This window comes from Sitophilus oryzae, unplaced genomic scaffold (genome assembly GCF_002938485.1).
Source record: "Sitophilus oryzae breed Bouriz unplaced genomic scaffold, Soryzae_2.0 scaffold_845_pilon_pilon, whole genome shotgun sequence".
Classification (NCBI taxonomy): Eukaryota; Metazoa; Arthropoda; class Insecta; order Coleoptera; family Curculionidae; genus Sitophilus; species Sitophilus oryzae.
Genome location: NW_022147467.1, coordinates 1346019 through 1371197, shown reverse-complemented (window position 1 = coordinate 1371197; position 25179 = coordinate 1346019). Strand labels below are relative to the sequence as shown.

General features: G+C 30.3%; 2 protein-coding genes across 10 annotated transcripts in view; one reads left to right on the top strand and one right to left on the bottom strand.

Moving 5' to 3' along the window:
* The window catches only part of LOC115889739 (tyrosine-protein kinase Abl), a 198277-nt gene that overhangs the window by 55442 nt on the left and 117656 nt on the right, over positions 1-25179 (bottom strand). The gene's annotated exons all lie outside the window — the stretch shown is intronic.
* LOC115889740 (pyrimidodiazepine synthase-like) lies at positions 309-24721 on the top strand. Its single transcript, XM_030909813.1, has 4 exons — positions 309-384; positions 914-1084; positions 2827-3137; positions 24388-24721. The coding sequence occupies exons 1-4, from the start codon at positions 360-362 to the stop codon at positions 24607-24609; spliced, it is 729 nt and encodes a 242-aa protein (XP_030765673.1). The 5' UTR covers positions 309-359; the 3' UTR covers positions 24610-24721.

Below are 25179 nucleotides of genomic sequence, written 5' to 3'. Positions count from 1 at the left end.
TATGCAGACCGTTAGACTATTTATGACTTGGAGGGAAAATCAACAAGGGAGACAATATTTGGATAGTTCAAAATTTGCATGGGATTTCCTGTTTCCAACGTCGAACCATTCGGTATAGCTTACCACCGATGTATGTAAAAATTACCACCGAATTCTATATTCGGTCGGTGCTGAACGATATAAGAAAAATCAAACTCTTATCTGCTCGCCTTTGAAACATGTACATATATTTAATTCAAAGCCAAACCACATAATGCCTAAAGTAAATATTACCTGGTGATATATAAAAGCAGGCATAATATTATTAATTTTCAGTTATTGTCAAGTAAACTTAGTTAAGTAAAACAGTTCAAGCAATCATGTCCGAAAAACATCTAGCAGCTGGTAATTTTGTTTAATTTTATTTAAATCAAAAATATTCATAGTAGTTTTTTTCCAAGTTTGCATACACAGATTAATAAAAAAATAGCTAGGTATATAACAAAATAACAGAAAAATAATATAACGTTAACAATTTTATTCATGAACTACTAATATGCGTAACATATACTTTCTTAAAAATTGTTTCAGTGGCAAAAGAATTTCATCTATTTGTCTTGCTGCTTTCATGTCAATTAATTCTCACGATCAAAAGTGATCACAAGTTATGCTAATTTGAAATAAATACAATAGAATAGAATTTCATAGACTATAGTAATTTTATTTCGAAATTTTATTACAAACAAATCTTTGCTTAGTAAAATAAAATTTATTTCTAACGGCGTTGTTTACTTTAAAAAGATAATATTTTGTATACCTATTATAAATAAACGTTTTCCCATTTAAATTTTAAATGTTCACTGAAGATATTCTTGAAAAAATGATATATTTTACAATATGCATATAACAACTAAGTGCTAATGTTTTATTTCAGGTTCAGTTGAACCACCTAGAGTAGAAGGACAGTTGAGGCTATATTCCACGAAATACTGTCCCTATGCTGAAAGGGTTAGGTTGGTTCTGAAAGCCAAAAATCTGAAGCACGACATAGTCAACATTAATCTTATAAGAAAACCCGACTGGTATCTCAAAATCAACCCAAAAGGTATTGTTTTTCATTAATAACATATAACATAATTTGTAGTGCCCGGTGGCGTAGAGGTACAGACTCTCGTCTACCAATCTGAAGGTAGTGGGTTCGAATTCCACACCCGGCATTGCATCAGCCCACTATTTTTATTAAAATAAAAATAGTTTGGGTACCTAGGTCGACTCAGCCTTAAATGAGTACTTGGGATTCACAATTCCGAGGTAATAATAGGCGGTTGAAGCGTAGTGCTAGCCACATTACCTTCCTTGCATACCGAACGGCTCTAGTATGGCAAGCTGTACCTTGCTACTCCCAAGGCGTTGAACGCTATATACGGGAGCTATTATTATTATTATTATAATTTGTATATGTTCAAAACCAAACTATTGAAGAAAAACAAATCTATACCGGATGCATCTCAAAAGTGGCTCATCCCTTTTTTTTATTTTTTCAGTTAAAAAAAACGAGATTTGGTATGATAGTATATGACATAAATTAGGACTGATTGACGGTATTCAATTGTTTTCGGTTAATTCCTGTTTCACCGGAAATAAGGCAACGGCCCAGCTACGTCGCAATACCGGTTCCCATTAGAACACCGAAGTTAAGCGACGTAAGGCGATACTAGTGGATGGACGGGTGACCGGTTCGAAACTCTGTATCGTGCTGTTGTCCAAAAAAGGCAAAAGTGTAAAATCTATTGACACACACTGCTCATTCACGCCGGTTCGATTTAGACACTTGCCAAGTCGGTAGGCCATTGATCATGATATGGCCGAGGACCGCGGTTTGGATTCCGCGTAAACAAAGTAGGCCCCGTCCAGATTAGCCCTGGCAGCAAAAAGAAGACGTTAACTGAAATCTTTACTTTACTTTTGTTTCACCGGAAATAACTTAACTTTTGATTTTTAAATGGCACCCTCGGCATTTTTTTTACTTTATTCGAAAAAAAAAACACTCTGAATAGAATGACATACCATATGTCAACTTTTGACATTTTCGCATATGGTGCATTTGAAATTATAACTTACGTTTCGTAACGAAAATTTGACTCGAAATACCAAGTGTGTGGTATCAAATTATTCGTAAAAAAATGTTTTTCCAAATATGCTAATGAGCCACTCTCGTTCCATTTGAAAAAATTGAGATATGATTAAAAATACGATTTGATCATTTTCTAACTGGCCAGGAGAAGACACTAAAAGCATTAGACGATCAAATCTATTTTTCCAAGACTCCTTGATTAAGAATTAGTGTTTTAACATAGTCATGGCACTCTAGATTGAATTTTAAAATACAATTTTTTATTAAGCGAGAATGTCAAAAGTTGACATATGCATTTTATGTCATTCTATTCAGAATGTCATTTTCTATCGAATAAAGTAAAAAAATACCGAGGGTGTCATTTAAAAATCAAAAGTTGTAATCATTTCCGGTGAAACAGGAAGTGACCAAAAACAATTAAATACGTCAATCAGTTCTAATTTATGTCATATACTAACCAAATATCGTTTTTTTTATCTGAAGAAATAAATAAGTTATAGGGGCGAGCAACTTTTGAGACGCACCCGGTATATATAGTAAGTATTTATAAAAACATCTACTAAAAAAGGAAAAAACGTCCAAATAGGCAACCAGTGAGCTGTCACGTCACCTCAAGAAGGGCAATCGCAAACCACCTCAAGTCTATTTAGTACAAGCCCACAAATAATGTTATGCACAATAGTAATCATTTAACACATTTTGTAATATTTCAGGCCAAGTTCCAACCTTACTCGATGGAGACAAAATCATCACCGAAAGCTTAGATATATCCGACTACCTAGATGAAAAGTATCCAAATCAGGTTCCACTATATCCTTCCGACCCTGTTGCCAAAGCCAAAGAAAAAGAAGTGATAAGGAATTTCGTCAGCGCTGCTACAGGTGCGATGGGCAAAATTGTTTATACTAAGGAGCTTCGAACGCCCAAAGAAGGGTTTGAAGCAATATTTCCACCCGTCCAAAAATTAACTGAGGAGCTGTTAGCCAGAGGAACGACCTTCTACGGCGGAGAGAGTCCAGGAATGGTAATATTTCAGATTGACTTTATCAATTAATTCTTCATACCTATAATACCCTTCCAAACACGCTTTTAGATACGAGTTAGATCCGTCTCTTTTTAGTTCAAGAGTATTTACAAAACAACAATCGTGAAGATTAAAAATGTATTTAATCATCAAAAGTAGCTCTTCCTATAGTACGAGGGTTGTCTTATACAGGGTTGTTCACCACATACGACACAAAGTATTGTAGCTAAACGATGAGATTTTACAAATTGTAAGTTTGGAGTTCGTTGAAGGACTATTAGAGCTACAATTTAAAAATATTTTTACAAGATACAGAGTGTCCCAAATAAATAAAAAATATCAAAGTTGTATTTTTTTAAATGGAACACCCTGTATATTATTACATTTTTAGTTTCTACGATTAAAATAAAGGTAAATTTGATTAAGGTTTATTATACTTAAACCTTACCGTTTTTGAAATATTTTCAATTTTGTGAAATTGCAGTAAAAATTTTAAAGCTTCATTTCTCCAAGAGTATCAATGTTTTTAATACTAAATATTTAATGAAGTTTATTTATTGATCAGTTATTGTGTTGCAATAATAAAAATAATACTACCTTATACAGAGTGTCTAAAAATTTATTTTAAATAATTATTAGCTTCAAACGGCAATAACTTCTTTAATTTAAATGGAATGCCCAGTATATTTTAGGAGAATCAGATGCACAATTAAATTGTCTATCAAATTGTATTATGCCATTTTTTACCTATCCCTTCAAGTTTTCGTAGAAAATGCATTTTCTTATACTTTAGACCTCATTTATCAATATATCCATGGAATATTGACATTTTAGATTGTTTTTAAAGCAACAAATGTACAAAATTAGTAATATTATCGTTTTTAGCAAAACGATAATATTACTAGTCTTAGCAAAAACGATTATATTACTATTTTTTAGCAAAACGATTACTAGTCCATTTGTATGCAAAAAGAAAACTATTTATATCTTTATAAAAGAGTATACCATTAATTAAATATAACACCATTATTTCCGCCCATATACTAATTAATGACATACTTAATTGTGTTCGTTAATAAATTATTATAAATAAATGTGGATTTTTGAGTCAGAAATCAATATAATAATAAGTTATCAAATTAAAGTCTTTGTTGTTATAAATAAGCATTTATTAAAAAATGAAATATCATTTTTAAGGTGTTACTTTTTATCACACTATCTAATGCCCATACAAAATTCAGTTTTTTAGTATTTGGAGCAATTATTATTAATCAACGCAAACAGTCAGTTAATGTAGTTTGAATACGGCATCATATTAATTGGTCCTCTTTAACAAATATTTAAACAGTTTTTTTTTTATTTTTTAATGAAATAAACGAATTATATCGACAATATTAGTATCTGTACTCTTTAAAAATTTGGTACATCTTTAAAAATGACCTAAAATGTCAATAGTCCATGGGTATATTGATAAATAAGTTCTAAATTACAAGAAAATGCATTTTCTACGGAAACTTAAAGAGATAGGTAAAAAATGGTTTAATATAATTTGATAGACAATTAAATTGTGCATCTGATTCTAGTAAAATATACAGGGTGTTCCATTTAAATTAAACAAGTTATTGCCGTTTGAAGCTAATAATTATTTAAAATAAATTTTTAGACACTCTGTATAAGGTAGTATTATTTTTATTATTGCAACACAATAACTGATCAGTAAATAAACTTCAGTAAATATTTAGTATTAAAAACTTTGATACTCTTGGAGAAATGAAGCCTTAAAATTTTTACTGCAATTTCACAAAATTGAAAATATTTCAAAAACCAAATTTACCTTTATTTTAATCGTAGAAACTAAAAATGTAATAATATACAGGGTGTTCCATTTAAAAAAATACAACTTTGATATTTTTTACTTATTTGGGACACTCTGTATCTTGTAAAATTATTTTTAAATTGTACCTCTAATAGTCCTTCATCGAACCCAAAACTTACAATTTGTAAAAGTCTCATCGTTTAGCTACAATACTCCGTGTCGTATGTGGTGAACAACCCTGTATATGTTGCATATAGAGGTAGATAACTTTTAAACTCTATTGATTTTCGAAATATTCTCTACGAAGAGAAATGCATTTTTGCATCCATTGGAACCAATTCTGGAAGCAGTTATTCCACTCGCTTGTTGGTACCTTCAAGATTGCGTTTATGAAGGCGCTGACTGCACATTCTGAGGATTGGAACCTTTGACAAAGCAGTTCATTCTTAATTTTTGAAAAAGTTATTTATTTATTTAGCTTATGGCATTTACCAAACACACAAACAAAATACAATACCATCAATGAAACACTAAATGTATAAACATGTAAATAGATAGACAAAAAAACAGTGGTCTCCATATACAAACATAAAGAAGTAAATAGGTATGTACAGGGACATCATTTTAAGTGTCTCACTCGATTTATAATTTTCCTGTTTGGTATTTAAAGATAGTAGAAAGATTTCCTAATGTAATTTTTAGCGAGGATGCCGATTTTCTACATTAAAATTTTTTACAACGTCAATTTTGACAGATACGACGCCATCTTGATTTTTTTTTAAATGCAAACCCCCACATATTTTAGCATGGACCGGTAGACATATTTTAGCTAATTTCAAAAATATATAGTTTAGTATACTTTGCACTTACCGTTTTCGATATACAGTGTATTTAAAAATGAATTGTTCCAGAATCATTTTAAGTGTCTCACCCAATTTAAACTTTTCCTCTTCTCTATTTTAAGACAGTAAAAAGATATTTCAATGTAAATTTTCGCGAGGATGCCGAATTTCTACATTAAAATTTTTTACAACGTCAATTTTGACAGATACGACGCCATCTTGATTTTTTTTAAATGGAAACCCCATCATATTTTAGAATGGTCCGGTAGACATATATTAGCTAATTTCAAAAATATATAGTTTAGCATACTTTGCACTTACCGTTTTCGATATACAGTGGATTTAAAAATGAATTGTTCCAGAATCATTTTAAGTGTCTCACACAATTTAAAATTTTCCTCTTTTCGATTTTAAGATAGTAAAAAGTAAAAAGATATTTTAATGTAATTTTTCGCGAGGATGCCGATTTTCTACATTAAAATTTTTTACAACGTCAATTTTGACAGATACGACGCCATCTTGATTTTTTTAAATGGAAACCCCCACATATTTTAGCATGGTCCGGTAGACATATTTTAGCTAATTTCAAAAATATATAGTTTAGTATACTTTGCACTTACCGTTTTCGATATACAGTGCATTTAAAATGAATTGTTCCAGAATCATTTTAAGTGTCTCACCCAATTTAAACTTTTCCTCTTTTCTATTTTAAGATAGTAAAAGATATTTCAATGTAAATTTTTCGCGAGGATGCCGAATTTCTACATTAAAATTTTTTACAACGTCAATTTTGACAGATACGACGCCATCTTGATTTTTTTTAAATGGAAACCCCCACATATTTTAGCATGGTCCGGTAGACATATTTTAGCTAATTTCAAAAATGTATAGTTTAGTATACTTTGCACTTACCGTTTTCGATATACAGTGCATTTAAAAATGAATTGTTCCAGAATCATTTTAAGTGTCTCACCCAATTTAAACTTTTCCTCTTTTCTATTTTAAGATAGTAAAAAGATATTTCAATGTAAATTTTCGCGAGGATGCCGAATTTCTACATTAAAATTTTTTACAACGTCAATTTTGACAGATACGACGCCATCTTGATTTTTTTTAAATGGAAACCCCATCATATTTTAGAATGGTCCGGTAGACATATTTTAGCTAATTTCAAAAATATATAGTTTAGTATACTTTGCACTTACCGTTTTCGATATACAGTGCATTTAAAAATGAAATCTTTAGAATTATTTTAAGTGACTCATCCAGTTTACAATTTTCGAATTTTAAAATTCTTGAAAATGTCAAATTTGACAATTACGACGCTTAAATTTTTTTATTTATTTATACTTTGATTCTTCTTCAATATGACCTTTACATACGGGGTGATTCCGGAAACTTTGGCAGCATATTTTGCAGATAAAAATAAGTAAAAAAGTTCGTATAAATGTCCTAACATGCTTAGTTTCGGAGATACAGGGAGTAGAAGTATCATTTTTATTTCGATATTTTCCAAATAATTTATGAAGTAACGTTAATACTTTGATGAAAATTGGTGTCTGGGAGATTTTTGATATGAGAAATTTGATTTTGATGTCAATATAAATCCAATTTCTAGGGGGCGCCACATACACGTGTTTTAACTGTTTTGAAGAGTAATAACTTTTCGTCCGTACTACTGAGTATACGTACTATAAAACTACTGAGTGAAAAAATATTCATTTATAACGATTTTTTTACGTAAAAAGGTCTGTTGGTAAAAATTGTTACAAGTAATGGTTCTCGAGATATTGGGAATCGAAATTATCAATACCTGTCATCATTGACATATATTAAACATGTGTACTAAATAGTTACTAGTCTGAAATCATAAATTTGAAATGTTTTTTGCCAAAAGTTCAACAGAAACTGTTTTATCATCATTTTTCCGCAGAAAAATTTATAATTAATTTAAAAAAATAAAAATTTCCCACATTTATTATTTCAACCAAATATCTATCTACTCAACATGTTTATTTTTTTTGTCAATAATGACATGTATTGACTATTTCCATTCGAAATATCTTGAGAAAGGTTGCTCGTAGCGATTTTACCGAGAGATATTTTTACGTAAAAAGTCAAGAAAATGTATATTTTTTTACTCAGTAGTTTTATACAGGTATGGGCGAAAAGTTATTACTTTTAAAAACAGTTAAAACACATGTATGTGGCGCCCCCTACAAATAAGAGTCATATTGACCTCAAAATCAAGTTTCTCATGTCAAAAAACACCCAGACACGAATTTTCAGCCAAATATTGACGTTACTTCAGAAATTAATTGGAAAAAATCGAAATAAAAATGAAACTTCTACACCCTGTATCTCCGAAACTAAGTATTGTAGGACATATATTTATACGAACTTTTTTACTTATTTTTATCTGCAGAGTATGCTGCCGATGATTCCGGACTACAGTTCGGACCACCCTGTATTTAAACTGCTAGTCATTTATCATAAGATAGCTCAATTTACGTAAATTTCATGCATTTGGATACAAATGCCACTCAGTTGTAAGTGAATGGCATTCATATTCAAATACATAAAAATTAGAGGAATTCTTGATTTCAACCCCGTGTATATAGAAAACGGTAAATGCAAAGTATACTAAACTATATATTTTTGAAATTAGCTAAAATTTGTCTACCGGGCCGTGTTAAAATTTGATATGGTTTCCATTTAAAAAAAATCAAGATGGCGTCGTATCTGTCAAAATTGACGTTGTAAAAAAATTTAATGTAGAAGATCGGCGTCCTCGCGAAAGATTACATTAAAATATCTTTTTACTATCCTAAAATAGAAAAGAGGAAAATTTTAAATTGGGTGACACACTTAAAATGATTTTGGAACAATTCATTTTTCAATCCACTGTATATCGAAAACGGTAAGAGCAATGTATACTAAACTATATATTTTTGAAATTAGCTAAAATATGTCTACCGGACCATGCTAAAATATGTGGGGGTTTCCGTTTAAAAAAAATCAAGATGGCGTCGTATCTGTCAAACTTGACGTTGTAAAAAATTTTAATGTAGAAAATCGGCATCCTCGTGAAAAATTACATTAAAATATCTTTTTACTATCTTAAAATGGAAAAGAGGAAAATTTTAAATTGGGTGAGACACTTAAAATGATTCTGGAACAATTCATTTTTAAATACACTGTATATCGAAAACGGTAAGTGCAAAGTATACTAAACTATATATTTTTGAAATTAGCTAAAATATGTCTACCGGACCATGCTAAAATATGTGGGGTTTCCATTTAAAAAAAATCAAGATGGCGTCGTATCTGTCAAAATTGACGTTTTCAAAAATTTTAATGTAGAAAATCGGCATCCTCGCGAAAAATTACATTAAAATATCTTTTTACTATCTTAAAATAGAAAAGAGGAAAATTTTAAATTGGGTGAGACACTTAAAATGATTCTGAACAATTCATTTTAAATCCACTGTATATCGAAAACGGTAAGAGCAAGGTATACTAAACTATATATTTTGAAATTAGCTAAAATATGTCTACCGGACCATGCTAAAATATGTGGGGGTTTCCATTTAAAAAATCAAGATGGCGTCGTATCTGTTAAAATTGACGTTGTAAAAAATTTTAATGTAGAAAATTGGCATCCTCGCGAAAAATTACATTAAAATATCTTTTTACTATCTTAAAATAGAAGAGGAAAATTTTAAATTGGGTGAGACACTTAAAATGATTCTGGAACAATTCATTTTTAAATCCACTGTATATCGAAAACGGTAAGAGCAAAGTATACTAAACTATATATTTTTGAAATTAGCTAAAATATGTCTACCGGACCATGCTAAAATATGTGGGGGTTTCCGTTTAAAAAAAATCAAAATGGCGTCGTATCTGTCAAAATTGACGTTGTAAAAAATTTTAATGTAGAAAATCGGCATCCTCGCGAAAAATTACATTAAAATATCTTCTTACTATCTTAAAATAGAAAAGAGGAAAATTTTAAATTGGGTGAGACACTTAAAATTGGTAGTGGGAACTATCGAATGAATACTATCGAAACATTCGATAGTTGCAATTCATTTGAATAATTCGATAGCTAGTAAGAAAACATTCGTCGAAAACTATTCGAATAAAAATATCGAATAGATGCGTCATCTGCCTTGAAATATATTAATTCGGCAGCAAAAACCATTCATTTATAAAATTCATTCATTTGTAAAATTCATTTATTCGTCAGGATCGATTATAAAATATAAACTGGATTTTAGTTGTCGCCCAGCGACGTAGGTTTTTTTCCTAGAAACCCGACAGCGGTCGGCGGTCGGTGGCAATGGTATGAAAAAAGCTGTGGAAAAAAGCCGGCATCTTTGATTTTGAGTCAGATAAAGATAAGGACACATTATTTTTTTTATTGAGATGCTAGTATTTACACAGAAAATACATTATGAACGGCGTTGTTGCCGTATATTCGTATTAGTTGGTATTAAGGGTATTAGCAAAGAATATTATTCTTTGGTATTATAGTTAGTTAGGGATAGTATAACTATATATTTTGCATGTTTTTTTTATTAATATTCTGTTGTTACACTGCAATAATACTTTTTATTTTGGATATAGGAAAATAATTTTTAATGTTTTTAAGCAAAACTGGTTTAATAAATAATAATAACAGTAATAATTTGTTATACCTATTAACACCAAAATTTAAACTCATTTAATATAAACATTTTTTTAAGTAGTAGCAAAATATAAACAACAAATTAGAAGTCAAAATTATTTATATTAGATCCTATTTAAAAATAATATAGTCTCTAAATTTTTTGGCAACGTTGGTTTATTAAATAATAATAATTACAGAACTAATTCGTTATATTAACAACAAATTTTAAAATCATGAAATATAAACATTTATTAATTTTCTAAGCATGCAGTGTAATCGAAGAAAAATATAAATAAAAAATTAGAAATCAAAATTATATATGTGTATTACTTTTTATTACTTTGTATTAGTATTTAAAAATAATATTTGCTTTTACTGGCATTTACTTTAAAAAATAAATGAAATATTTCTCCGCCAAAAACTACATGTAAGAGAATTAGCATAAACAAAATACAAATATCGTTAACTTTTTTTTTAAATTGGCACGTGTAAAACTTTAATCCATCAATTTAATTTTCTCATCCCAAAATTTGAGTTCGATAACCATTTACTTAACCACTTTACCACATTACTTAAATATGATTATTAAGTTCGACTAATTCATATTACTAAAACATCTAAAATACAAATACATATGTATTTTTAAAATTAATTGTAAGTTCACCTCATCTCTCTTAAAAATTGTTACTTCTCAAAATTTTCCATTAAAAAAATAGGCCATATACCGTATAAAATTAAATAATTGAAAGATCGGAAAATCACACAAATTTTCGGAAAAATTTTGACCACCTGCACACGTACACAATCGTCAATTAAAAAAAAACACTACTACTTTAGTATTTTAAATATTTTAATAAACGCAAAAATAGCACAGTATTTAGAAGGCAAGTTATAAAAATTTGGAAGAACTGATAATGCACTGACGCAGACAAAAATCAAACGAATACTAAATTTCATTTATCAAAAGCATTCGATAGTCGTGGCTTAACGATAACCATTTAGTCGCACGGCGAGGTTGTCACATAAATATGCTTTAGTATACAAATGAATGAAAGCTTTTATTCGAATGAAACCATTCGATAGTTGAAATCATTCATTCAGTAACCATTCGATAGTCTAATTCATTCGATAGTTCCCATCGCTACTTAAAATGATTCTGGAACAATTCATTTTTAAATCCACTGTATATCGAAAACGGTAAGAGCAAGGTATACTAAACTATATATTTTTGAAATTAGCTAAAATATGTCTACCGGACCATGCTAAAATATGTGGGGGTTTCCATTTAAAAAAAATCAAGATGGCGTCGTATCTGTCAAAATTGACGTTGTAAAAAATTTTAATGTAGAAAATCGGTATCCTCGCGAAAAATTACATTAAAATATCTTTTTACTATCGTAAAATAGAAAAGAGGAAAATTTTAAATTGAGTGAGACACTTAAAATGATTCTGGAACAATTCATTTTTAAATCCACTGTATATCGAAAACGGTAAGTGCAAAATATACTAAACTATATATTTTTGAAATTAGCTAAAATATGTCTACCGGACCATGCTAAAATATGTGGGGGTTTCCATTTAAAAAAAATCAAGATGGCGTCGTATCTTTCAAAATTGACGTTGTAAAAAATTTTAATGTAGAAAATCGGCATCCTCGCGAAAAATTACATTAAAATATCTTCTTACTATCTTAAAATAGAAAAGAGGAAAATTTTAAATTGGGTGAGACACTTAAAATTAGTAGTGGGAACTATCGAATGAATACTATCGAAACATTCGATAGTTGCAATTCATTCGAATAATTCGATAGCTAGTAAGAAAACATTCGTCGAAAACTATTCGAATAAAAATATCGAATAGATGCGTCATCTGCCTTGAAATATATTAATTCGGCAGCAAAAACCATTCATTTATAAAATTCATTCATTTGTAAAATTCATTTATTCGTCAGGATCGATTATAAAATATAAACTGGATTTTAGTTGTCGCCCGGCGACGTAGGTTTTTTTCCTAGAAACCCAACAGCGGTCGGCGGTCGGTGGCAATGGTATGAAAAAAGCTGTGGAAAAAAGCCGGCATCTTTGATTTTGAGTCAGATAAAGATAAGGACACATTATTTTTTTTATTGAGGTGCTAGTATTCACACAGAAAATACATTATGAACGGCGCTGTTGCCGTATATTCGTATTAGTTGGTATTAGCAAAGAATATTATTCTTTGGTATTATAGTTAGTTAGGGATAGTATAACTATATATTTTGCATGTTTTTTTACTAATATTCTGTTGTTACACTGCAATAATACTTTTTATTTTGGATATAGGAAAATGATTTTTAATGTTTTTAAGCAAAACTGGTTTAATAAATAATAATAACAGTAATAATTTGTTATACCTATTAACACTAAAATTTAAAATCATTTAATATAAACATTTTTTTAAGTAGTAGCAAAATATAAACAACAAATTAGAAGTCAACATTATTTATATTAGATCCTATTTAAAAATAATATAGTCTCTAAATTTTTTGGCAACGTTGGTTTATTAAATAATAATAATTACAGAACTAATTCGTTATATTAACAACAAATTTTAAAATCATGAAATATAAACATTTATTAATTTTCTAAGCATGCAGTGTAATAGAAGAAAAATATAAATAAAAAATTAGAAATCAAAATTATATATGTGTATTACTTTTTATTACTTTGTATTAGTATTTAAAAATAATATTTGCTTTTACTGGCATTTACTTTTAAAATATAAATGAAATATTTCTCCGCCAAAAACTACATGTAAGAGAATTAGCATAAACAAAATACAAATATCGTTAACTTTTTTTAAATTGGCACGTGTAAAACTTTAATCCATCAATTTAATTTTCTCATCCCAAAATTTGAGTTCGATAACCATTTACTTAACCACTTTACCACATTACTTAAATATGATTATTAAGTTCGACTAATTCATATTACTAAAACATCAAAATACAAATACATATGTATTTTTAAAATTAATTGTAAGTTCACCTCATCACTCTTAAAAATTGTTACTTCTCAAAATTTCCCATTAAAAAAATAGACCATATACCGTATAAAATTAAATAATTGAAAGATCCGAAAAGCACACAAATTTTCGGAAAAATTTTGATCACCTGCACACGTACACAATCGTCAATTTAAAAAAAACACTACTACTTTAGTATTTTAAATATTTTAATAAACGCAAAAATAGCACAGTATTTAGAAGGCAAGTTATAAAAATTTGCAAGAACTAATAATGCACTGACGCAGACAAAAATCAAACCAATACTAAATTTCGTTTATCAAAAACATTCGATAGTCGTGGCTTAACGATAACCATTTAGTCGCACGGCGAGGTTGTCACATAAATATGCTTTAGTATACAAATGAATGAAAGCTTTTATTCGAATGAAACCATTCGATAGTTGAAATCATTCATTCAGTAACCATTCGATAGTCTAATTCATTCGATAGTTCCCATCGCTACTTAAAATGATTCTGGAACAATTCATTTTTAAATACACTGTATATCGAAAACGGTAAGTGCAAAGTATACTAAACTATATATTTTTGAAATTAGCTAAAATATGTCTACCGGACCATGCTAAAATATGTGGGGGTTTCCATTTAAAAAAAATCAAGATGGCGTCGTATCTGTCAAAATTGACGTTTTAAAAAATTTTGGTGTAGAGAATCGGCATCCTCGCGAAAAATTACTCTAGAAAATTTTTCTACTATCTTTAAATACCAAACAGGAAAATTATAAATCGAGTGAGACACTTAAAATGATGTCCCTGTACAGGGAGGCGCCTCTCATACGCCGCGGAAGCTCCAAAGAGAACGACAGTTTGTATTGAAATAAAATTTTGTGAGCATATGTAGGTTAATTCAGAGCACTTTTTAAAAATATAGATGGTTCTACAGGGTGTCCCCAAAAAAAGTTAAATATCAAAGTTGTTTTTTGTAATGGAACACCCTATATATTAATTGATTTTCGCATTCTGGGAGAAAAATAAAAGTGAGTTTTATAAGAGAAGTATATGACTAAAATGTAAGGTTTTTGACATATTTAACATTTTCTAGAAATAAAGAACAATTTTTTAAATTACAATAAAAGCTACCTAAATTGGAATTTACCAGGTATAGTCTAATATGTAGTTAAATTAACTATTGTACTTTAAATCAAATTAAAATTTGATTTAAAGCAAAAAGTTATACAGGGTGAGACAAAATTAATATTGAACATTGGTCACCTTTAAAAGCATGTTACTCTCTTATTTTAAATGGAACACCCAGTATATGATTCCGATATTCAATGGAGAATTCATGTCTCTACAAAATACTATTAAGGTTGCGTGCCCCTCAAACAAATATTTTCCTAGATATTTTCATTTACATGATTCGATCTGAGTAGATCTTTATTATTTGATAAAATCTAGTTGGCTGTGATATGTCTGACGTTACTTCAACATAGCTGTCTAGTTAGTCCAACTTTAACAACTAGTTATCATTTTGTATCAGTTAAAACAAAAAAATTTGTCAGAAATTTGCCGAAAATGCAAACTTATCCTACATCAGACAGAATTGATATGATTCTATAAGTTGGTGAATGCAATGTGTATTCACCAATTATTAATATATTACTTAAATGCTCCTGATTTTATCTAGTCTGTTTTATTTAGTTAATATTGATGTGTTAAAGACAGTGTTTACAAAACTCGACCAACACTAGTGTCGACAACATGAGAGAAATTATTGTAGCTGCTTTTCGAGGTAGAACTCCACATATGTCTTTTAAAAGGAAAATATCCCTTTGAAAAGACAATCATTTTATGCAGTTAACAGGATAGGAAGCATTATGAGCATTTGATTTAATCTAGCTAATTTTTGTCGCTTAATTATAGGTTTATATCTAGTTTTAATTCTGTAATATTTAAAATATGTTTTAAACGTGTATCTTTTTATTACCCTTGATTATTTTACTCTACAATCTTTATTTTTTGTTAAATTAACAAAAGGTATATCACACAGCCGCCTAGATTTTTTCAAATAATAAAGATTTACTGACGCAAAATCACAAAAATTAAAATATCTGGGAAAATCTTTGGCTGAGGGGTAGGCAACCTTAATAATATTTTGAAGATATATAAATTCCCCATCGAACACCGGAAAAATATACTGGGTGTTCCATTTAAAATAAAGGAGTAACTTGCTTACAACAGTGACTAATGTTCCATATTAATTTTGTCTCACCCTGTATAACTTTTCGGGTCAAATTTGAATTTGTTTTAACATACAACGGTTAATGTAATTAAATATCAGGCTATACAAGGTCCACCAAAATTTAGGTAGCTGTTATCGAAATTTGAAATTTACTCTTCATTTTCACAAAATGTGATATATGTCAAAATCCTTAGATTTTAGGTATATGCTCCTTTAATAAAACTCACCTTTATTTTTTTCCTAGAATCAGAAAATCAATTAATATATAGGGTGTTCCATTAGAAAAAACACAACTTTGCTGTGTAACTTTTTTTGAGGACGCCCTGTATAATTCTATATATTTTTATAAAATGCTTTCAGTTAACCTACATATGCTGCCAAAATTTCATTTCGATATAAACTGCCGTTCTCCTTGGAGCTTCCGCGGCGTATGAGAGGCGCCACCCTGTATAGGTCATTTCTCACAGCTCCATATTTAGCTGGTTAATCCATCGGATTGCCTGAGGGGTTGCGTGTAAGAAATCATTAGCTGTGCCAGAAAAGGCTGTCACCGGACACTCGTAGATTATGTGCTACATTGTTTGAGAAGTAGCACCGCAATCACATTCTGGACTCATGCGTATTCCCCATTTGGTGTAAAAGTTGTCCGTAATAAATTTTTTATTAACCAGTCATCAGTAATAAGATCTTTTTAAATTCTCGGACTAATATTCGCTGTCTACGGATTTTCGGTGGTTCTATATGAGACAATACTGACAGCCATTCGATGGGGGTAGATTTGATAGAACCTGTAATAATTCTCATTGTTTGGTTGAGAGAGAGCGGTATCTACTTTACTAACATAAGGACTGTTTAGCCAAACTGATGCACAATATTCGACTGTAGAAAAGACCAGACTAAGTGCCAACATGCATAGTGTTGACGAAAAAGTAAAAAAGTCAATAGGAATTAGGTCGGGACTGTATGGAGAATGGTCCAGCAATTTGATGTTTTCTTGCTTCAAAAACTCAATTGTTTTTGGAGCTGTGTGGGAACTTGCATTGTCTTGGAGGAGGATAATTCGTCGTTGAGGGCTGATTTTTCGCAACTTAGCAATAGCTTCCGTTACTGATGATTAGCAGTAACAGTTCTTTGATCTTGCAAAGGAATTGTTGCTACATGACCCGCCTTTAAGACAAATGTCGCCACCATATTTTTGGAAACATTCCGAGAACAGATAAATTTCGTCGGTTTCGGTTCATCTCGGAACACTAAGACAGCCGATTGGCATTTAGTTTCGAGTTCATATGAGTAAATCCAGGATTCAACACCACTGACAATGACATAGTTTTTCAGTATCCTGCGTTAAAGCGGGGTAGAGTTTTTTTGACACCCATTGACTCTAATTGCTTTCTGTTCTTCCGTCAACGGATGCGGTATCCAACGAGAAACTATTTTTTACATATAATTATTTGTTATCATGGAAAATTTTTGGAATAGAGATCTTTGAAATGCCCAAATGATGCTTGAATTTCACCATATCGTCACCTTAGAGTTACACTGTTGTATGTAACATTTTTTCCGATTTTGAGTTTTCAATGTTACACTGTTGTATTTACACCGGAGTATGATCCCAGAGACTTTCAAGGTGCTATCTCAAATCACTAAATGTAGGCGACCAGAAATACATAATTGTATCGAGAATTGCGGAAACAACAAAGTGGTATGTGACACATACAACTTTGTAACAGCGATGTAGGCTTAAAACTGCAGAAAATACTACATACAATTTTGTTATACTCTTTGGTTATACTAAAGCCGGACTTTCCGTTTGCCGTCTCGCTTGTGAGAATAAGTGAAATATAAGTGAATAAACCCTGGAATAAACATACAAACAATATACATTGTGCACTGTATGTGATGTGTGAAAAGTCTTTCAAATAGTTATTTCAGCTTGAGCAAAATAAGAAGATTAAATAATTGAAAATAAAAAAGTGAGGTTAGTTAAAATAATTTTTGAAGCATACATTAACTATTTAATCATTTGTTTAACAACTTTTTAGATTTGTCTTGAGAATTATGGAGACAAGCCATTTGAGCGATACCGATTCTGAGAATGAACCACTCGCCAATGTAAGGTATGTAATCTCATTATTAAAATGGAGCGTTTGTTTTTTTAAAGTAGGCATTTTGTCACGATTTAGGAAACGACTTAAACAAAATAAGAGTGCTGCAGGGAGTGTCTTAAACAATTATCCAGAAATTTTCCATAAATGCGATGGATATGATTCCGACGTCGATAAAGAATACGTACCAGATTCCTATGACTCCCCTGATTCCGAATCTGTTGATGATTTCACAGATGACCGCCCTAACAGCAATACGGATGGACATGTTTGTGCTGATAAGGAAGTTGAACCCGCCCAAAGAACCCTCAGAAAACCACTGAAACGAAAGCGGGTGAGAAATCCATATACTTGGAAATGCAACATTAGGAAAACTGCCCATGATGCTGGTAAGGAATACATTTCAGTTAGAAAAAAATTAGTACCTGAAAAGCGAATAAAGACGATGAAAGATTTAACATTGAGAGACACAGAAAGTCTAAGACTGATACTAACAGTAGAAGGAAGCAATCTTTTTCATATTATTTTCAAATTGGAAACAGTCTAATTCAAGTATGCAAGATTTTTTATCTGGGAACTCTAGCTATTAGTCAGACTCCAGTGTATACGGCTCATTCCAAGAACGATATTTCAAATATTCCCGACATACCGAAAGTTGGCAAACATCTTAAACACAAAGTCCCTGATGAAGACATCAATTTTGTTAAGGAGCACATAGACTCGTTTCCGAAGATTGAATCCCACTATTGTAGGGCTAACACGCAAAGGGAGTACCTTGATCCTACTCTCAGTGTGAAGAAAATGTACATGCTTTACGTTAAATTTTGTAGCGATGCTCATAAGAAGCCTGTGAAAGAGTCCTTTTACCGAAGAATATTCTGTACAGAGTACAATTTATACTTCCACGTTCCAAAAAAAGATAGGTGTGACGTCTGTGAGGAGGTAAAGTTAAAGAAAAACGAAAATACCCTAACGGCAGAGAAAAATCAAGAATATGAGAAGCACATAAAAGAAAAGGAGGCAACGAGAAATGAGAAAAGAAAAGATAGACAAAGCGGAGAGGCATTTTTGGTTTTTGATCTGCAGAATGTTCTCCCTTGTCCCAAAGCAGAAATTAGCAACTACTATTACAAAAGCAAGCTTAATCTGTATAATTTAACTGCAATATTGTCGAGTACCAAACAAGTCTACTGTGCTGAGTGGCATGAACTGTTAATGGGTAGAGCTGGCAATGACTTAGCTAGCGCCTTAATTAAAATTTTAGAGGTTGTTTTTGCGGACAATAGACACTTAAAGAATTTAATACTCTGGAGTGATAGTTGCGTACCGCAAAATCGGAACTCTCTCATGTCTTATGCTATTGCATATTTTTTAAAAAATAAACCCTTCAATCCAGAGTATTACTATGAAATTTTCAACTCCGGGACATTCATGTGTACAGGAAATTGATGCTGTGCATAGCTGCATTGAAAGGATTTTGGACAAAGTTGAGTATTTTTCACCGTTATCACTCTTAAGAATTCTTCTAAAAGTTAATTCTGTTAGGCCTTACAAAATTATTCAAATGCGCAGTGAAGACTTTAAAGATTACAAGGCATGTACATCTATTTTTAATTATAAACTTATTCCTTTTTCAAAAGTAAAAGCTCTAAAGTTTACAAGTAGTTTTATAGAGGTAGAGTATAAAGATTCTCATCAATCACTAAATTGGAAAAAAGTATCAATCAGGCCACTGCAAAAAACCAGATCGGTTGTAGAAATTAAAAGTCCAAATGGTTGTAAGAGAAAAGAAAAGTATCTCTACAGAAAAAATCAAGGCTATCAAAAGCATGTACCCATGGATGCCAGAGGTGGACAAAATGTACTTCGAAGCAATATTGCCAAAATAATAAAAGTTAAATTCAAGTTTTTTTTAAAGAATTCACTTTTTCTTACCTTTCATTAGTATTTTCTTTACATGTTTTAGTTAATATAGATGTATTTATGTTAATCATTTAATATTTTGCTGTAAACTACCAAAATATATTTTTGATACAAAGTTGTATGTAACCTATATTTCAAAATAAATAAGTTTTGTGAGATAACAAAATTGTATGTTTTTTTTGAGTTCCCAAAAAAAAAGGTGTCCTATCCTTTTTCTTAATGCTCAGATACGGGAATTTAGATAATAGGCCCTAAATTTTTATTATCAGCAATAATATTTCTATTTACTGAAGTAGTAGTCGAGTAATATAAATTAAAATTTTGTTTTCGTTATAACTCAAAACAAGCATTTATGTACATACAACAGTATAACTCCAAGGTGACGATATGTCACATGTCGATCTTCTTAGATCAGTGGTTCCTCCATCTATATCTGATCCTTGAGTTGAATAATCGACGATTAATTTCTTATTTCAAAAATATAAAGTTTGTCGCAATTTTGTTTAGTGTTTAAAGATATAAACGATATTTGATAGCAATTCTATAGTGGCTATGGATGAATACTACAGTCAAAACTATCTCTTTTGCATATAGTTCGCGCTTTTTTAATCTTATTTACTGTAAGTATAACATTAATAAAAATAATTATCTACATTTAAATTCATTAAAACATCGCAAATAACTTAATATATATTTAAATTCAGTTTTATAACGATAACTGATGTGCATTGCCCGTATATTTTCACCAATTTAGATAGATCTAAACTAAAACGTTAATTGATGTACTATACATATTTTTGGCACGCGTTATTTGTAAATTGTTTTAAATAAAAATAGAATTGTTTAAAGAAACTAAATGAGACGATAAATGTATATAACATACCAGGAAAAATAGCTGGTCATTAGAAGATTATCTTAATGAAAGCTAAAAATAGAGGTTTGTAGTGATAAGGCATAATAATAAAACAAATATATTCCTTTTTAATTAAATACATATATCTGTGTAAATTCACTAAAGCTCGATAAATTTAAAAATTACGAAAAAATACTGCCCCAAAGCAGACATAAACAAATTTTTGAAATATTCTACTGCAGGGCAAATGATAAATTTACTCTTGTTTCAGTAAATACGGAAAGCTAATAAATATCTACATTAATGGAGTTGAAAAACTATATAATGGCGAAATAAAACAAACGGCGCAATTGTTTTTGCTGCAACTGCAAACATATGTCATTACCTTTCTAATGAGTGTTTACAAAAACTCTGAATTTTATTTTTGTTTTCCCAGGTAAAAGGTACATTTTATGAACCGAATCAAACATATATAAATACAAAAAAAGTAACATTTTTTATCTCCTTTTTACCTAATTTCCCTCGCTTATCTAATTTCCAATATTAAATCATTAGTTTCTTTAACTTAGGGTTTTATGATAGAGCTGATAGAAGAATTAGGAAGTTAATACTTCAAACTTACTATTTTGATTTGACTAAAGTTTAATTTCATACGTAACAGAACATTTTTTAATTTCCACTTAATAATCTTTTCAATCTCCTAACACTAATGATTTTTATATGGATCTTTCTGGACAGCTTTATGGTACAGAGTGGGTCAAATTGGACGCTTTTAAAGGGAAACACCCTTTTCTATAGGAGACAGATGAAAACTAATATCGGTGTCTGGAGCTCAATTTTTATCAAAAACATGATGGTGGAAACTGCACATCAATATCTGTTACCATTTCGGAATTACGACGTGTTTTTCAAAAATGTGCATTTTTAACAAATCGTTGTAACTTTTTTGCTATAGAAAATTTTATATTTTTATGAAAACATTTCCAAAGCATTTTTTTACGTAGAATTTAATAGTTCAAGTATAATTTTTTTAAAATTAATAATTTAAGAGTTATCAACAGAAAAATTGATTTTTTATTTGGGACATCCTGTATATTTTTAGTTAAATGAAAAAAAACTTAAAATTACCTTTCCAAAAATATAGCACACTTGATATTTTGTTATACTCCTCTCAGAAATACAGAATTTTTTAAAGTTCGCCACTTTTAACTAGTAGGCTTGGACACAACCAAAACAAAAAATTTTTCAATTTGTAGACAAAGGTAAACTAAACAAACAAAGTAGACAAACAAGGTACACAAAAAAAAACAAACAAAAGATAATACAAAACATTATACAAATAATATTGTCAGTCTTATTGTTTAAAATAAACATTTATAAATGTTTACAATGTCAAAGAACAAAAAAATAAAAGAATTATTGATTGCCCCTAATGGAACTCGAAAACATATTTTTCCAGCAAGACGAGGCATCGCCTCAAAACGCTGAAGTTATCAGCAAATTTTTGCAGCCAATTTCGAGAATTGAATAGCTAATCAAGATCCCAGCAGTTGGTCATCGAGGCCGCCGAGCTTAGTGCGTATAGATTTTTACCTCTGCGGAAGAATAAAGGTTTTTATTTTAAAATTGCCCGTATAATCTAGACAAGAATTAGAAGTACTTAGCGGTTATGCGAGGGTAACTTCCATCCCCACTGAGTTAATGAATTCCGCGAGAAATGTTCCAAAACGGTCTCGTCTGTCCATAACAAAAGACGGTCGACATGTCGAACAACTGTAGCAAAATCTCATGTCTTGGTTTGCTATTAATTGTTATTGTTATTAGATATAGTTTAAAGGTGTTGATGTTGTTAAATATAATTTATATTGTTATAAAATTCTGCATCTCTCATTGAAAATATTATTTTCGTTTTAACTGCTACTACAAGGAAGATTTTTTTGCATTACAGTCGGCGCAGTTCAAAGCCTACTTATACAAAGTGGGCGAATTTTTAAAACCTCTATCTCGAAGAGGAATCAAGCAAAATATCAAGTATGCTATATTTTGGAAAGGTAATTTTAAATTGTTTTTAATGAATTAAAAATATACAGGGTGTCTCCCATATAAAAAATCAAAATTTTTGTTGATAATTCTTAAATTATTAAATTTAAAAAAATATACTTAAACCATTAAATTCTACGTAAAAAAGTGCTTTGGAAATGTTTGCATAAAAATACAAAATTGTCCATAGCAAAAAAGTTACAGCGATTTGTTAAAAATGCACAGTTTTGAAAAACGGTAACAGATATCGATGTGCGGTTTTCACCATCACGTTTTTGATAAAAATTGAGCTCCAGACACCGATATTAGTTGTCGTCTATCTCCTATAGAAAAGGGTGTTTCCCTTTAAAAGCGTCCAATTTGACCCACCCTGTACATCTCCAAAATATCTAAGATTATAGCCATCTTCAGACATCAAAAAGCGTCCTAACAGCCAATACTCTTTCCAAGATTTAATAGCTAATTCACTTTTACTCTTCTTGAAACAAACTATTTCAAGCACTTTGAGTATATTATCAATTTCATATTGTATGAAAACATCTAGCGTGGTAAAAATAAAATAGAACATTACCAATTACAATACTAAAATAATTCAACACACACATTTTTTGTAATATTGTACTTTAAATATTGGATTTCTGCTTGCTTGTCTCATCATTTCATCAACTGTCACTCCACCTATTGTTTGTCACCTATTAGTCTAAGAGCTAGCAACGTTTTCGAGAGAGAATTTTAAGAAAGCTGGTTCTTTAATATAATATCTTTTGCTATGCTCTCTTGAACAACGTGCGGGCCATGTAGCAGCCGGTAGACGTCGCGTTCACTATTGCGCATCCATTTCACACATTTTTCACTGCTGTCCCAATTTCGTGTGTTTTATGGAATTTCTCGTTTATGATAAATTATTACATTATACTTTGTCGCATTTTTATGAAACTAAATATGGTACACATAGATATGTCCTAGCCTTCTCAGTTTCTTAAATACAGGGCGAAATTGAGATTGATGCAATTTTTCGACACCCTTCGTATCTCGGTTATCTTATAACTTATCGAAAAGATGAAAACTAAGCCACATAGAGATTTACATGTAGAATTGAGTGGCGTAACTGTTGTTTCGCTGGGAGCTGTCTTTATTGAAATATGACCTAAACTTATGTTTTTAAAGGGGATACCCTGTATATTTCATTATTCTACTGGCCTTCTTATGAGCTTTCTAAAAATATACCATACTCTATACTTATTTTCATAAATAAAGTGAAAAAATGCATTGTTTCATATTTTATCACAGGCGGCCGGATTAAATTAGGTAATCAAAACAATTGGATAATTTATCCGACGTCAAATTTTTGTTATTGGCTATTCCACGTCAGTTTCTGTGTGTGATTTTATTGCACAAGTGCATCTAAAATATCAATATCTCTGATTGACAGCCCCCTTGTTATCTAAAAGCTGCACGAGTTCATTTTCAGTTTAGTTTGGTAAAACAACACGATAGAAAGCAAAATTATCTATTTAAATTAAATAAAATAACAGTACAGACACCTGTAAGAACCTGTACAGATGTGATGCGCAGTAGTGAACGCAACGTCTACCGGCAGCCAGATGGCCCGCATAAAATTTAATAATGTTGATATTTCCCAAATATTTTGTATAATTATTTATTCTTTTGCACTTATATTTTTTAATTATTTGAACATTAACTAAAATTATAAAAATACCAAAGAGTCATAATTTTTACTATTCCATTTTAGGTCGATTACATGTTATGGCCATGGGTGGAAAGAACCCGCCTTATTTCTTTGACATTAGGCGAAAAACTGCCCGTCAAAGACGCCGACGTATTTGATTTAAAGGAATGGAAAAAAGCGATGTTGGAAGTTCCAGTAGTGAAAGAAACTGTGCTACCTACTGAAAACCACTGGGCCATCGCTCAGGCCAAGGCTAAAGGCGAAGAACCTAACTACGATTTATAAATAATATTTTTTCTTTTATTTATACTTTGATATATATATTTTTTACAACTGTTTAATAATTTCTCCATTATAAAAATACTTTGTAAAATGTAATAAAGTTTGTTATACATACTGTGAATAATGGTCATTCACTAAGATATGAACTATAAAATCAGTCATGATAAGCATGTATGCCTTGATTGAATGCCTACTAAATTGCCAGTAATACAGGTTGCTTATTTATTATATACGAGGGTGAGTGCAAATATTTTTAAGGGTGGTATATTCCCACCCCAGAGACACCTCTATGAGGTTTTTTCGCAAAAAAAGATTTTTGAAAATTGGGTATATAAAAAAAATGATTTTTTTATTTTTAGTTAAAAACATAATATCTTAATATTATGGCAACATAGATAGGAATTAAATTTACAAAAAAGGAAGCCCAGAAAAAAAACAGTGGTTCTCAAAATATGAGCAAAAAATATATTTTTTTTATTTTTCAAAGTAAAATAACTCGATTATTTTGGACTTAATTGAAAAACGGTAAAGAGAAAATATGTTTCTTTTATCGAGATCTACCATCAACATAGA

Bases quoted from the DNA above. Each gene is read 5' to 3' on its own strand.
- LOC115889740 (XM_030909813.1), top strand. From the start codon at position 360: ATGTCCGAAAAACATCTAGCAGCTG. The intron at 385-913 runs GTAATTTTGTTT...GTTTTATTTCAG, and splicing joins CGAAAAACATCTAGCAGCTG to GTTCAGTTGAACCACCTAGA. The intron at 1,085-2,826 runs GTATTGTTTTTC...GTAATATTTCAG, and splicing joins TCTCAAAATCAACCCAAAAG to GCCAAGTTCCAACCTTACTC.